At 37.3% G+C, this 15763-nt stretch overlaps 1 protein-coding gene across 4 annotated transcripts in view; it reads left to right on the top strand.

Moving 5' to 3' along the window:
- PAN3 (poly(A) specific ribonuclease subunit PAN3) overlaps positions 1–15763 on the top strand; it is a 159935-nt gene that overhangs the window by 59023 nt on the left and 85149 nt on the right. For 3 of the 4 annotated variants that reach the window (XR_004443106.1, XM_033236473.1, XM_033236464.1), the window contains exon 5: positions 733–894. The exons of the other annotated variant lie outside the window; for it this stretch is intronic. Coding sequence is in view for 2 of the 3 variants with exons in the window: in XM_033236473.1 (XP_033092364.1) it covers positions 733–894 (162 nt within the window). In the remaining variant the exon portion in view is untranslated. The remainder of the gene's footprint in view (positions 1–732; positions 895–15763) is intronic. 4 annotated transcript variants of the gene reach the window in all.

Below are 15763 nucleotides of genomic sequence, written 5' to 3'. Positions count from 1 at the left end.
CAATGTTAGGCAAATAATTTATGATTTTATTGAATAATTTATTCATTATCAATCTGTTCATATAATTGAGATTTAAAAGACCAGTTAAATTTGTGTTACTGTTTTGTTGTTGTTGTTTTTTAGTCTGAGTGTTTTTTTTTTCATTGACTGCTTTAGGTTGAATGCCTATTTAAGGTAGAGTGACTTATATTCAAGTCTAATGTGCATAGAATTAAAATTTTCAAAAAATCAATTTATTAGGAATCAACTGCTTTTTAAATTAGTTCTCAATTGGAAATAAAGTAACAAGATGGGGAGCTGAAAAAGTTGTAGTTTGGTGAACTTAAAAAAAAAATCTATATTCTCTACACTTGAAACCATTTCTTTGTATTGCAGTGAGAATAGGTAAGTGACAGTAGAAAAAATTTTGCAAAGCATTTTTCTTTGCTGATAAGTTGGATTTCTGTTCATTAAGTAAAGTTGTATACAATCAGATTAAAATGTATTTTTCTAAAAACATGTGTTGCTTTATATAATATTCTTTAGCCCATTAGGACTGTGGGTTATTTTGGAGATGTGGGTTTGATACTGGGGTGGGAGATTGTGGGTGGTGGTAAGGATATTACAAGGAGTGTTTTAGAAACTTGTTTCCTATTCCACCGTTCCCAGGATCCTCTATATGTTAGTTATGTTAGTTTAGATTAGTGTGGGGGATGTTAGGAGTGGCCTGGTTTCTTTCCTTCTTTTTCCTAGCCAAGGAAGTATCGCCTGGGGATGCTGGAGGAGAGGCTAGTTCCGATGGGATCAAAGGCACGAAAAGCAAAGAACCCTATTGGCTGCCTTGCTGACAGGTGTAAATCAGGAGTACCCATCAATATGGTTTGGTGGAACAGAGTCACAGAAAACAATTTACAGGTAAAAATAATTTTTATTAGACATTTCTTGAAAGTGAATATCTTGGCTGCTTTCTGTGTCTGTTTGGGGTGGTGGGTGTGAAAGGATTGGATGACTTAGCTGATATACTTAGGTAATTTAAAAAATTTCTAATCAGAGTATAAGGTTAGTGACCCCTTATACTAAATGATTTTTAGTATACTAAAACCAACTAAATGATTTTTTCTTGGTGGCTTTTTGAGCTTTTCCTCTTTGTAGAATATTTTACTTTTTTGTTTGTTTGTTTTTTGTTTTTTGAGACAGACTCTCGCTCTGTGCCCGAGGCTGGAGGGCAGTGACGCCATGTCAGCTCACTGCAACCTCCGCCTCCCAGGTTCAAGATATCGTGCCTCAGCCTCTCAAGTAGCTGGGACTGTAGGTACACACCACCACGCCTGGCTAATTTTTTGTAATTTTATTAGAGATGGGGTCTTGCCATGTTGGCTAGGCTGGTCTCGAACTCCTGAACTCAGGTGATCTGCCTGCCGTGGCCTCCCAAAATGCTGGGATTACAGGCATGAACCACCACTCCTGGCCGATTATTTTACTATTTTTAGTTAAATTTAGTTTTTCCTTTTTCAATTTTATTAATACTTGAGTTCAATTATTTTTAATACCCAAGAGTTATTCAGGATAGGACTACATTCAAGAGTCATATAAGGCCGGGCATGGTGGTGCATGCCTGTAATCCCAGCATTTTGGGAGGCTGAGGGAGGTGTATCACCTGAGGTCAGGAGTTCAAGACCAGCCTGGCCAACATGGTGAAACTCTGTCTCCACAAATATACAAAAGAGAAAAAAATTTTTTTAGCCAGGCGTAGTGACGAGTGCCTATAATCCCAGCTACTCGGGAGGCCGAGGCAGGAGAATAGCTTGAACCCAGGAGGCGGAGGTTGCAGCAAGCCGAGACTGCACCATTGCACCCACTCCAGCCTGGGCAACGGAGCGAGACTCTGTCTCAAAAAAAAAAAAAGAGTCATATAAAATTTATTACACAGAGTCAGGTTTATTTGGAATCTGAAGAACAAGATGCTTCGTATGTTGTCTTTTTAACATTTTTACTAGGAAACAAAAATTATATGTAAACAAACTTGTCAAGAGTTGCTCTAAAACTAACTTCAGTAGTATGTTGTCATAGAGTCATTACAAATACATTCCATCTTTGACTCTACCTTTATTGTCAATATTGAATAATGCAAATGAAAATTTAAAACTCAGGTAGCTTCTATATAAGATTTTGAAGTACCAACAAAAACTTTATATGCCATTTTAATATGGATTATAATTGTATTCCCATTTTTGAAAAATTGATAATTATTCTGTAATATAGTTTTATTAACCAAATTTCAATTTAGCCAAAGGTAAAATGTCTTTCCTCCGAAACTTGCATTTAAAATATATCCCGAGGCAAAGTTTATAATCCCACATGTGCATACCATACGCAGAAAACGTAACAAAGATAACAACTTGGTTTATTTCTGTTTCCAACCTTATATTATAAATAGGTTCCACAGTATTTTGTTCTGTTTAACATTGATACATTAGTAGTATCTGTATTGCCTTGGGCATAGGAATAAATAAATTATTCCAAAAGTAAATATTGCAAAATGTGGTATTTGCTCCAACTGATATTTTGGTAATATTTTCTAAAGATAAGAAAAGGTGGGAGTTTCATGTAACCATATGCTTCAGATTTCATTGGAAAGTTTTGACTATGTCAATTATGAATAACAATATAGTTTTTTTTAACTGAATTTGCTTGTCTTTGATATCAGTAGTGGAGAGATTTTTGATATGGGTTGTTACAATTATTTTTTAGTTTAAAAAAGAAGGTCTGAAAAAAAAAATTGGACTCCAACTATTTAAGAGCAGATACAAGTGAAACTGGAATTACTTGTAGGTTGTGGGAGTCAAATACTTACCAATGCAGAAGTGTAGCCACTCGACCTCTCCACAACTGCCCCCATTATCCTGGTGGCAGTTCTGAGGTACTTTGTTTTTTAGAATAGCTTGAAAAATCTTTAGGATGGTTATAGTTATGTTTTATTTATAATTAAAATGGTAATAGATTTGCATTAATGTGTGAAATATTGAATTGGTGTTATCCGAATCTTTCAAATACTGTTATTTTATACTTCAGGTAGTTCTTTTCCTTTAAGGACATAAGGAATGCTGTACCCCAAATTTAGAACTTTACAGTCTCTAAAATGCTTCACTTTACCAGGCACATGTTGAAGTACTGAAAAATACCCATCTCATCTCCATTACTGTCTGTGTGGGTTCCTAAACTGGGGGGTCTGGAATAGTTTATACAAAGCAAAGAGTATGTTGTTCCACATTTTTGTATTGAAGTTTTTATCTTTTTCTTGTAAGAGAAAAATAACATAAATCAATTCCATATCATTTTTTTCCTTTTGTGTGATTAGAAATTATTTTTAATATCGTTTTGTGTTTTCGACATATATTAGTTGAAAGAATTTTGTCAGGAGCATATTCATCTTTCCCGTTCCATTTGTTTCCTTAAATCTTAGGTCCTCTCAATCCTAGGGTCAGAAAAATGTTTTAACATCTTTTATGTTAATAATTATGGCTGTGTTTCTTAAATGGTTGTCTTGTGCCAGGCACTGTGCTAAGCTTTTTACGTGTATTGTCTTTTAGTATTGCTAATAGCTTATGGGGTAGATGTTACTGCTAGATGAAGAAACATCTTCAGAGAAGCTAAGTAGCTTTAAGGTTAAACAGTTAGTAGAGGAGCAGAAATTTGAGTCCATGTTTGTCAGACTCAGAATCTCTTTACTTCCATGTGCTGTAGCTCTAGTAGCTACAGTTGGTTTAATTATCTAACTGGTTAACTGAATTTCTGCAGGACAGCTTTTTTTGAGGATGAGAATGCATCCATATTTGTCTAGACACAGGCTGTAACTTACGCATGACGCTGCAGCATTTGTAAGCTCTGTCAGTTTTCTTTGTGCTTCATCTTTTTCCTCAGTGCCATTTAACTACTTTTCTTTCTGGAACTTTAAACATTTCTTTATGTTCATTTCTTAATCTTGACCTAACGTCTTAGTCTTTTTCTGCTTCTGAAAACAAAGGAAAACCAGCAAACCAACTAACAAGAAACTTAACAAAACCTTTGTCTGAGTTTCTGAGCTCTGATGGAATGCAGTCATTCATATTGCATTTATTCTCTTCAGTGCTGGATTTCTTTCAAGAGGCCCGTGATTCCCTACCCTTTATTACTTAGTGATCTTTTAACTCATTTTTACCAAAGATTTTATGATACGAAGGAGCCTGTCTGTCAAACATGGCGTTTATTACATAGTGATACATTTGAAAAATACATGTATGGAGCTGCTAATTAGAGAAACAGAGAAGCTTAAAATTTTTCTTAATCTTTTGTAGGTTTGTAGAGGGTAAATTTATTCTTCATATGGCTGTTTGAAACATTGATAAGACCCAGCTGATCTCCATTAATATGTTTGTAAAGTCCCCAGTTGGGAACCTTTGGAATAGTTTCTACTCTTTTCTCTAAATTTCCTTACCACCCATTTACTCCTTAAATGTCTGCGAACTGGTGTTACCAAAATTTTATTGAAACTGCTCTCAGAGTTTTTCCAGGGATCTCCATAATTGCCAAATCCAGCAGTTTTATTGAGCACTTAATATTGCTGGCTACTTTTCTTTCTTTTTTTTTTATCATGAAACTCTTTCTCTCTCTCTCTCTGTTTTTTTTTTTTTTTTTTTTTTTGAGACAGGGTCTCTCTCTGTCACCCAGGTTGGAGTGCAGTAATGCGATCATGGCTTACCTCATAGTCTTGACCTTCTGTGCTCAAGCCATCCTCCTGTCTCAGTCTCTTGAGTAGCCAGGACTGCAGGCGCATATCACCACACCCAGCTAATTTTTTTTTTTTTTTTTACTTTTTGTAAAGATGGGGTCTTACCATGTTGCTCAGGCTGGTCTCGAACTCCTGGACTCAGGCTATCTTCCTGCCTTGGCCCCCCAAAGTGTTGGGATCACAGGTGTGAACCACTGTACTGGCCATGACATTTCTTTCTCTTTGCACTTTTTAACAAAAAAAAATTTTTTTAATACAAAAAAATTAGCTGGGCATGGTGGAGTGTGCCTGTAGACCCAGCTGCTCAGGAGGCTGAGGCAGGAGAATGGCGTGAACCTGGGAGGCAGAGCTTGCAGTGAGCCGAGATGGTGCCACTGCACTCCACCCTGGGCAACAGAACAAGACTCCATCTCAAAATAATAATAGTAATAATATATATATATATTTTTAAGAGATGGGGGTTCTCACTGTGTTGCTTAGGTTGATTTCAGACTCCTGGCCTCAAGTGATCCTTCCACCTCAGCCTCCCAAAGTACTGGGATTATAGGCATAAACAACCACAACTGCCTCTCTTGGGACTTTTCACTCTTTGTTTTGTCCCTGGCTCCTTGTGAGCTCCTGTTCTTGGTTCACTTGTTCTTTGCTTTTTCTTGTATGCCATTGATTCTGAAATGTTACTTTTAGAATTGTCTTATGAGTTCAAGGCCCAGATTTTTTGTGCCTCTGATATCTTTGCATATGGGTAAATATGCCACTCTCCCTACAACTCTGGAAAGTCTAGAAACATGGTTTAATTTTTGGTTTTCCAGATTTACTGCTTCTCATATATTTCTCTTATATATACTCCTTCTTCAGTTTATGGTATTCTCTTCCTGGTCTCTGAGACTAAATATTCCTTCCCTGTCGTCTCTTTCATTCTACCACTTACTTTTCTTTTCTCCCCTGGATTACTTTTTTAATCTAACACATATTGTAAGAAGGAAACTACTGTGCTTTGACAAATCATTAATTAAAATAGAATATATTGAACAGTGTACATTTGTTGTAGTAAGTCTTTGTAACAATAATCACATATTATCCCCATTTGACAACAGAATTGGGCCTTAGGAAAGCTTAATGCTAGTTAGTGGTAGAGCTGCGATTCTAGCCAAGATCTGTACTAAATTTTGACATTTTGCTGCTGTATTATCTGCCTCTAATTCTTACTTTTTAAAAGTCTACATTATCTTACCCCTCTTTCCTTTTTAATAAATATGAGATTGTTTATTCCTTACACATAAACAGCTTCTGAATAATTTTTGTCAATTTTTTAAGGATTTAATCTTTTCTACCTATCTGGGTCTGTCTCTTCATATCCATCCGCATATATTACATCCTAACCATGTGAGATCTTTTATATTACATAAAATGTAAAATACATTGTCAGTTCTCTGAACCATTGTTAACTGAGCCTGAAAAACAAATCTTCCTTCTTTTTCCTTTAAGAGATGGCTCTAGGATTACTTGTCCACACAGCAGGCAGGATGGAATATATATATGTACACACACATACACACAATTTGTTTAACTTTACTATTCCCAATGTATTTGGTGTTTAACAGTTATTTCATTCTGTTTTGTATTAAATTTGTTTGCCTGTTTGTCTTTTTCTACTGGATTGTAAATATTTGAGGTTAAGCATGTGTTTATTTCTGTATCCTGAAGGTATTAGGTTGGTGAAAAAGTAATTGCAGTTTTGCCATTACTTTTAATGCAAAAACCACAAATACTTTTGCGCCAACCCAGTATTTTACTGTTTTTAAGTGCTACTGTTTAATTTTCTTTCTTTCTTTCTTACTTCCCCCCACAAGACGGGGTCTCGCTCTGTTGCCCAGGCTGGAGTGCAGTGGTGCAATCTTGGCTCACTGCAACCTCTGCCTCCCAGGCTCAAGCGATGCTCCCTCTTCAGCCTCCCAAGTAGCTGGGACCACAGGTGTGTGCCACCATGCCTGGCTATTTATTTATTTATTTATTTATTTTTGGTAGGGACAGGGTTTCACCATGTTGTCCAGGCTGTTCTTAAACTCCTGGCCTCCCAAAGTGCTGGGATTACAGGTGTGAGCGGCCATGCCTGACCTTAATTTTCTTTTATTGGGTAATATGTGTAATTTTGTGGTAATTTAAGACTTTTCTATATCATTTATTTATTTATTGAGACAGGGCCTCACTCTGTTACCCAAGCAGGAGTGCAGTGGTGTCCTCATGGCCCACTGCAGCCTCTACCTCCTGGGCTTAAGCAGTTTTCCCACTTTAGCTTCCCAAGTAGCTGAGACTACAGGTATGTGCCACCGTGCCCAGCCAGGTTTTCTTTGTATTTTTTGTAGAGACAGGATTTCGCCATATTGACTAGGCTAGTCTTGAACTACTGGACTCAAGCGACCCACTCGCCTCAGCACTCCCAAAGTGCTGAGATTACAGGTGTGAGCCACCACACTGGGTCTGGGTTTTCTGTATTTAAAAAAAATTAATCATAGACTTTTTGGAGCTCATAGCCACCATATGTTACCACTGCTTAGTTTTAATGTCACACAACTTATTTCGTACATAGGATAATTACTTATTTTGAATATTAGAGATCTTCCATCTTTAAAAAAAAAAAAAAAAGTTTAACATTATCCAAGTATTCTTGCTATTTTTCAATCTTGTAAGCCTTGTGATAGACTTAATTACCTCTTGATAGTGTTGTTTAATGAGAAAGCATCTCTGCTTTGTGGTTTTTTTTTTTTTTTGAGACGGAGTCTTGCTCTGTTGCCAGGCTGGAGTGCAGTGGTGTGATCTCGGCTCACTGCAGCCTCCACCTTCCAGGTTCAAGTGATTCTCTTGCTTCAGCTTCCTGAGTAGCTGAGATTACAGGCTCACAGCACCACGCCCAGATGATTTTTGTATTTTTAATAGAGATGGGGTTTCACTATGTTGGCCAGGATGGTCTCAATCTCTCAATCTCTTGACCTTGTTATCTGCCCGCCTCAGCCTCCCAAAGTGCTGCGATGACAGGCGTGAGCGACCACACCCGACCGGCGTCTCTGTTTTATGTTTTTTTCATTATCTCAGCCCAGATGCCAAGCAGATGGTGAATGGAAGATCATCTGAGACACCACATCAAAAACACTTCATTTCACCTAAGTGCAAATTCACTTCGATCTTTCCTTTAGTCTTTGCCTAGGATGTTTACCCATCACTGGATGATTACCCATCACTTTACCTGGCCAATCTGTATGTGAATTCAAGATTTTTTATTTGTTCTATGACCACATAGTTCAAATGCCATGCTTGGAGTTGAAATATTTTATAACCTGTCCTATAGAATTGTTGTGAGGATTCAAATTTCCAAGCACATAATAGATACTAAATAAATGTCCGTTGTCCAGTTTTACCTTCTCAGCTTATCTCCTAAAGTTGGTGTTTGTTTATGTGTGTTTAGAGTGCAGCCTGCAGTTATATTCGTATGTGCTTAAATCGTGGTGTGTGTAGAATGGGGCAGTGACACTGCTCTCTTTTAATGGCTCACACTTAAATGCTAACTCACTTGAATGTTTTGAAAAATAAATGCTTTTTTGACGGGACAACTTAATGTGTTTTTTCCTGTGATTTTACATTTCAACTTGAATGAAAGGGTCTGGGAAATGTATGATTTTGATAATATCTCATAGTATTGCAGGTTAAGTGACACGTTAAATAAAATCACACTAGTTTTGTCTCAGACTTTTAAAAATTGTGTGGTTGCGAATCATAAATTATAATATTACTGTTGTTTTAGCTTATTCCATGAAGTGATACAATTGAATAAGAACTGTTGGACTGTGGATGTGTTAGGGGATCCATTTGATTTCATTGTCTCCTTGTCAGCATCTCTTTTGATGCTACTTTTTTCCCCTTGTGTGATTAAATGGCATTTCTTATAAGAAGTGTTTAATTATAAGAATGCGCACATTAAAATCTCTTGGCCTATAAATTCTCGTGTGAATTCTAGTTGCTTGTTACTGCTTCTTTTAAGATCTCGGGGGTGGAGGGTGGTTTGGAAACTCACTGGATTTACTTCCATCTTTACTCACTGGGTTTTGGTATTACTTCAGGTGATTTGTAACCTCTTAGGCCCCAGGAAATGGGATAATGTAGGCTTTTGATTCAATGGGTTGGACTTTGTAAAGGTGAAGCTTCAAGCTATCTACATAGGGTGCCTGGGGACTTGGAAGAGTTACAGAGCTATGGTGCAGCTGCAGTGGCCTTTCTATAAATGTATTACTTTCTGTACACCCATCTTACCCTGGACCTCCTCTTCTCTCTAGCTGATACTCTAAATCTTTAATATTCTCAGACCTACTCAACCCTTACTCTATCACTTTAGGATAATGACTTTGTATTCTTCAGAGAAGGGAGAATAAAGGTCATTAGGAATTCATTGTGGTTCTGTCTACTGTGACAAAGTTTAAACATTTTAAAAAGAATGAAGTGTGGGCTGGGTGTGATAACTTATTCTTTTTTTTTTTTCTTTCTTTCTTTTTTTTTTTTTTGAGACAGTCTCACTCTGTCACCCAGGCTGGAGTGCAGTGGCGTGATCTCGGCTCACTGCAAACTCCACCTCCTGGGTCCACTCCATTCTCCTGCCTCAGCCTTCTGAGTAGCTGGGACTATAGGCGCCCGCCACCACGCCCGGCTAATTTTGTTTTTGTATTTTTAGTAGAGACGGAGTTTCACCATATTAGCTGGTATGGTCTGGATCTCCTGACCTCGTGATCTGCCCACCTTGGCCTCCCAAAGTGCTGGCATTACAGGAGTGAGCCACCGCACCCAGCCTTTGATAACTCATTCTTGTAATCCCAGCACTTTGGGAGGCTGAGACGGGAGGATTCACTTGAGCTCTGAAGTTCAAGACCAACCTGGGCAACATAGTGAGACCCCTGTCTCTACAAAACAAAAAATAATAATTAACTGGGTGTGGTGACATGTGCTTGTAGTCTGAGCTATTCAGGAGGCAGAGGCAAGAGAATCCCATGAATTTGAGGCTGCAGTGAAACATGATTGCACTGTTGCACTCCAGTCTGGGTTACAGAGCAAGACCCTCTTAAAAAACGAAAGCGAAAAAAACCCTCTTTCTAAAAAAGAAAAAAAGAAAGAAAGAAAGAAAGAATTGCCTCATGTATCAGCTTTCTGCCTATCTACATTTTCATTAATATTCTTATTTTTCCTCCTGTGTCAGACAAATGGTGTTTGTTACATGCTGAAAGTCATCCTTATTTTTTCCAGCAACTTGTTCTTTCATGTGTCTCTTTTTCAATACAGTCTGTTTCTCTATGTTGGTTACATACTCTTAACTTATAAACATTCCATGTTTAAATCTTTTCTGACACTTGAAGAGCCCCAGAACAAAGAATGCTACGTGAGGAAAAGATTCTTTGGTCAGTACATTTGGAAAACTCTGGGATACAATTTGGGAAATGGTTTCTATTATTGTGGTGGCTACTTTTTCACTTTTTGTTCATCACTTAATTCCCAGTATTTTCCCTTTCCTTTTCACCATTCTATTGAAACTTTTTTTTTTTTTTTTTTTTTTTTGAGACGGAGTTTCGCATTGTATTACTCAGGCTGGAGTACAGTGGTGCAATCTTGGCTTACTGCATCGTCTGCCTCCCAGGTTCAAGCAGTTCTCCTATCTCAGTCTCCCGAATAGCTGGGACTACAGGCTGTGCCACCACACCCGGCTAATTTTGTATATTTAGTAGAGATAGGGTTTTGCCATGTTGTCCAGGCTGGTCTTGAACTCCTGACCTCAGGTGATCCACCTGCCTCAGCCACCCAAAGTACTGGGATTACAGGCATGAGCCACCGTGCCCAGCCCCTGACTTGAGAAATTAACGGCATTACTCTTACTGGCCCTCTGCTACAATTAACAGTTGATGATTCCTCTTTTTTTGAAACTGTTATTCTCTTAGATTGTTATTAGTGGTTTTTTGTTTGTTTGTTTGTTTTAAGACTTCTTGGCCTTTGTCCTGCCCTCAGGAACTCTCCCAGGCTCTGTCATTGACTCTTTTTTATTTTACTCTTCATAGTGCTCTTTGTAATCTCACGTGTCTTCAATACTTCAGCTCCTCCCTAGTCACATTTGACTCTTGGATACTTTCTTCCCCTCCTCATCCTCTGCGCTCATTCTATTGTATTTTTGGTTTCTTCTGAGCATCTTCATCTCCATGACATAGGACTTAAAACTCAGCCTGTCTAAAATGAACACCAAGTTAGGGATCCTCCCCTTCTCACAGAGGCAGGGCAGGTTCCTGTAAAAAATAAAAATAAATGAATAAAAAATAAAATGAACACCATATATTTTCCTTCAAACCTGTTTTTCATTCACACACATCTGTAGGCACTCACTTATTCACAACTACATGCCACTGTATATCTTGGTTATTGATACCATTCAGTGTCTAACTTGTGAGCTCTTTTTGACCCCTCACTTCCTTACCTGCCATATCCTTCAGCTACTGAGATCTGTTGCTGGTTTGAAATTATTTTTACTCTGTTAACTGAGTTATAATGTAGGGTACCCCTTTAATTCTTGCTTGGATTATTATATGGTGGTCTGTTAGCTGGTTTCCTGCTTCTAGTCGTTTTTTTCAAGCAACTAGCTGATTGTCTGATTTTGCCTCTCATCCTTGTCATTGGGGGGAATAAAAGGTCAAAATCCCTTACGAAGGCATCCAAGCTGCCTCTTGCTCTTGTTCCTGTTGATTGCTCATGCCTCCAGAACTGTTTGCAGCACCATGCAAGTACCACAGAGTTCCGTGTTCTTCTTGCTTCTCCTATGCCTATTCTCTTTGAACATTCACCTTGCTTAATGTACCCTTCCTTCTGTCTTGACTTAGACTTGTCTTTGAAGATTAAATTCATGCATATGATCTTATGGCCTAATTAGACAGCATTAGGTGTTTGCTCCCTTTGTCCTAGCACTTACCAGATTCTAATTATTCATTTATAGAACTCATCACATAAGCTAATATCATATACTGATATGGCACATTGAAGATAATATATATCTTTTGATACATGGATGTTCAGAGTTCTTGAGAGTGTAGAATTGGGTTCAGGATACATTGTATACCTGTGAAATGTCAGCCTGTGAACTTGTAGAACACAGTGTCTATGTTTTATGTCTTTCTTCCTCACAGTGCCTAGCACAGTGCCTTGCACAGTGTCTTTTATATATTAGGTATTCAAATAATTGAATGGATGGACCTGGATTATTGATTAGCTAGATGATTATTTGGCCTAATGTGTTCCTGAAATGTAATGCTTTACGTATTTTCATAAATTTTCCCTCGGTACAGTTTCATGAAATAAAATATCAATGTGGAAAACATTTGAAAATCTTAACATATGTTAAATTTTATGATTAAATATGGCAGGATTCTTTGTTAGGAAGAATACATCTAAGTATTACAAATTACTTACTGTGGAATGTGACAAATAGGTTTTACTGTTATATGGCTAGGGATAGAAGATATGCATAAGTATAGAAATAATTGCAGCTGTGTAAAGTAGTTCTTGCCTCTTTGGAATGTTGTGATAGTCTCACTTTCCTGTACGACTTATTCACTGACTTAAGTAAACATTTTTGCTCCTTTTAGGGACCGTGATAGAGTAAACTAGGTGGTATGCCCTGTGATTATTAACGATTACTGTTATTGGAGCACTTTGACATGTAAATAACTTCAGATTCTTTTAAGTACAGGTTCAGTATCCCTTATCCAAAATACTTGGGACTATAAGTGTTTCAGATTTTTGTTGTTGTTGTTGTTGTTTTTGTTTTTGTTTTGGTATATTTGGATCTATTTATTGGTTGAGCATCTTAAACCTGAAGACCTGGCCTGAAATATTGCAGCGAACATTTACTTTGAGCATCATGTTTGAGCTCAAAAAGTTTCAGATTTTGGAGCATTTAGGATTTTAGATTTTCTGATTAGGGATACCTAGTTTGTAGCAGATGCACACATCAGATTTTATTTTTAAATGTCTTCTATTCTTTGGATACAGATTTTCCTTTTTATATGCATTGACTTTTTTGGTCTGAATTTAAATGTTGTATAATCCCTGTGAATTCTTACGATAATTCCATTCAGCGATGATACGCAAATGAAAAAGGGAATGGTGTAAGTGGTTTTATGATTTAGAAATCTTGAACTTTCTTAGAAGTTTTTTGTAAAAATTATACAGTGGTCTTCTGTACTCTGCGGGATTGGTTCTAGCAACAACCTCCCCACCACCTGCAGATACCAAAATACTGGGGTGCTTAAGGCATGTTTGCATATAACCTATGTGCATTCTTCAGAATAGCTATTACAATGTAAATGTTATATAAATAGTTGCTGTACTGTATTGTTTGTATTTTTTAAATTGTTGTTTAAAATATTTTTTGTCTGTGGTTGGTGGAATCTGCAGATTCAGAACCCATGAATACGGAGTGCTGACTGTATTATATACTACTGGAAAAAATCACATACTATAGATGAGTACAAAGAAGAAGGCAAAAATGTCCTTAGCCAGGTGACCACCCACAGATAACATGTCTGATACATTTTAGTGACCATCTTTAGCATGTTTTTACACATCTGCATGCATACGCATTCCCCCATTCCCTCTCAGGCATAAGGAAGCTGTTTTACATAAATAGCAATTTAGTTTCATTGCTATTCTCTAGCTTATCTTTTATTTTTACTGAATCAGTAGTATAGGTGTGTCTTTTCATGTTTAATAAAAATATATCAACTCACAGTTTTTAATAGTTATACATTATGATATGTTCCACAGTCCACGTGACCAAATCCCTACTGGTAGCTATTTTACTTATTTCTTTCTAAAAAATATTATAGTAAAAAATGCTGTGCTAACCTTAATCTTATCTACATGTGTCATTTTTCTCCTTAGCTTTAATTCCTAGATGTGGGTTTGCTAGATCAGGGGCATCCTTATTCTTTGCTTATTCTCCCCTCTCCTCCCTTTTTTCTCCTTCCTTCCTGCCTGCCTGCCTTTCTTTTTCTTTTCCCTTCTCCTTCCCTTTTTCCTTTCTCCTTTTACCACTCTGGAATGTAGTGGCATGATCACAACTCACTGCAGCCTTTATCTTCTGGGCTCAAGCGATCCTGTTTCAGTCTCCAGAGTAGCTGGGACTACAGATGTGTGCTATCATGCATGGCTAAATGTTGTTAACTTTTAGTAGAGATGGGGGTCTTGCTGTGTTGCCCAGGCTGGTCTTGAACTCCTGAGCTCAAGTGATCCTCCACCCTTGGCCTCCCAAAGTAGTAGGTTGACAGGTGTGAGCCACTGCACGGCCTTATTTTTCATTTTGATAATATTATCAAACTGTTCTCATAAAAGGTACACAGGAGATTGTTAGAAATGTTTATAGTATTATCCATTTCTGGTAAACTTTGTAAAGGATGAGCTAACAACTGTCTTTGGAAATTGACGTGTCTGTAGTTTCAAGCTGTTACGTACAGAGAATTACTTTATGCTGAGATCATAAACATTTTTGTTTTCATCTCATTATAATGTAAAGCTTATTACTAATTGATCTTCATTTGCCAGGTTCTAACATACACATGCTACTTTCCTTTTAAGATTGTCAAGTTATAAATCGGAGAACTTTTATTTAGAAGAACACTAATGTGAATCTTTTGGAAATATTGGTAATTAGCTTTCTTCTGCTGTCTCCACTAATTTTATCTGATTTAGAAAATTATATTTCCTTTATTGAGATGCTTAAATCAGAGGGCCTAGTTTGCTTCAGAAAGTTTATAAACTATATTATTAGACTAATTTTACAATAGTCATTGTATTTAGGTGTCACTTTTAACTTTTTTTTTTAAGATTAAACTTCGCAGGTTTTAAATAGGTCAGTTTCTTACTAACCCAGAAGTTGAGTATATTTTGATAATAAATTTTAAATTGGCCATATTTGTATGTGCTTGAAATAAGTGGAAATAACAATTCATTAAATAACAACAACAACAAAAAAACCTTATGTGAACTTGGGGATTCTTGTTAACCATCTGACTTCTCCTTTCCATCTCCCTCTGTTCCTCTTTATCCTGTGTTGTTTATTAACACTGAAGACTAGTAAAATTAGGTATCAGTTGGGCTGCTCTTTATGTCCATGAATCTCATCTTTATTTTTTTTGAGACAGGGTCTTACTCTGTCACGCAGGCTGGAGGGTGGTGGTGTAGAGATGGCTCACTGCAACCTTCACCTCCTGGGCTCAAGAAATTCTCCTGAATAGCTGGGACCAGAGGTGCATACCACCACACCTGGCTAATGAAAACAATTTTATTTTATTTATTTATTTATTTATTTTGGTGGAGAGAGTGTCTCTTGTTGCCCAGGCTGGTCTCAGACTCTTGGCCTTGAGCAGTCCTCCCACCTTGGCCTCCCAAAGTTGTAGGATTAGAGGTGTGAGCAGCCGTGCCTGTGTGGGTCTCATCTTTTTATGTCTTTTTAGATCACTTTTAACAAGGCAAAAAAAATTCCGCAGGCTTATCTTTCTCTCTCATTATTGGTACCCTGTCTTTTGCTTTTCCAAATAATTCACTACTCATTGCTGTTGCCGAGTCACTCCCAGTGGCATGGGTAGACGTAATTGTATTGGAGAAATATTTATGTAAAATAGACTCTGTGACTTGTTGCTTCAAAGATGTGGGCATTATCAAAAGGACAGTTAGTTGAACTGTGCGTGTGACATAATTTGTCTTTTTAGGAAAGAGATTATAAGGAGAGCACAACAAAGCCTGAAAAACCAGCTTTATAAGAAAGTAGACTGAATTGCTCACAAGTTATTTGAAATGGTACTTGTAGCTCGCCTCTCTGCTACTGGATGTTTAACCAAAAACAGTTAGCTAAATTTTATATATTGATAACTCAAAGTCAGAGAATTCCTTAATGTTTTCAAAACATTACCACTAAGTTCTGGCCAAGGTGAAAGAACAGGGATT

This window comes from Trachypithecus francoisi, unplaced genomic scaffold, assembly GCF_009764315.1.
Source record: "Trachypithecus francoisi isolate TF-2019V2 unplaced genomic scaffold, Tfra_2.0 Contig01461, whole genome shotgun sequence".
NCBI lineage: Eukaryota > Metazoa > Chordata > Mammalia > Primates > Cercopithecidae > Trachypithecus > Trachypithecus francoisi.
Note: the sequence above shows the minus strand (reverse complement) of the source record. Positions and strands in the feature narration are given on the sequence as shown.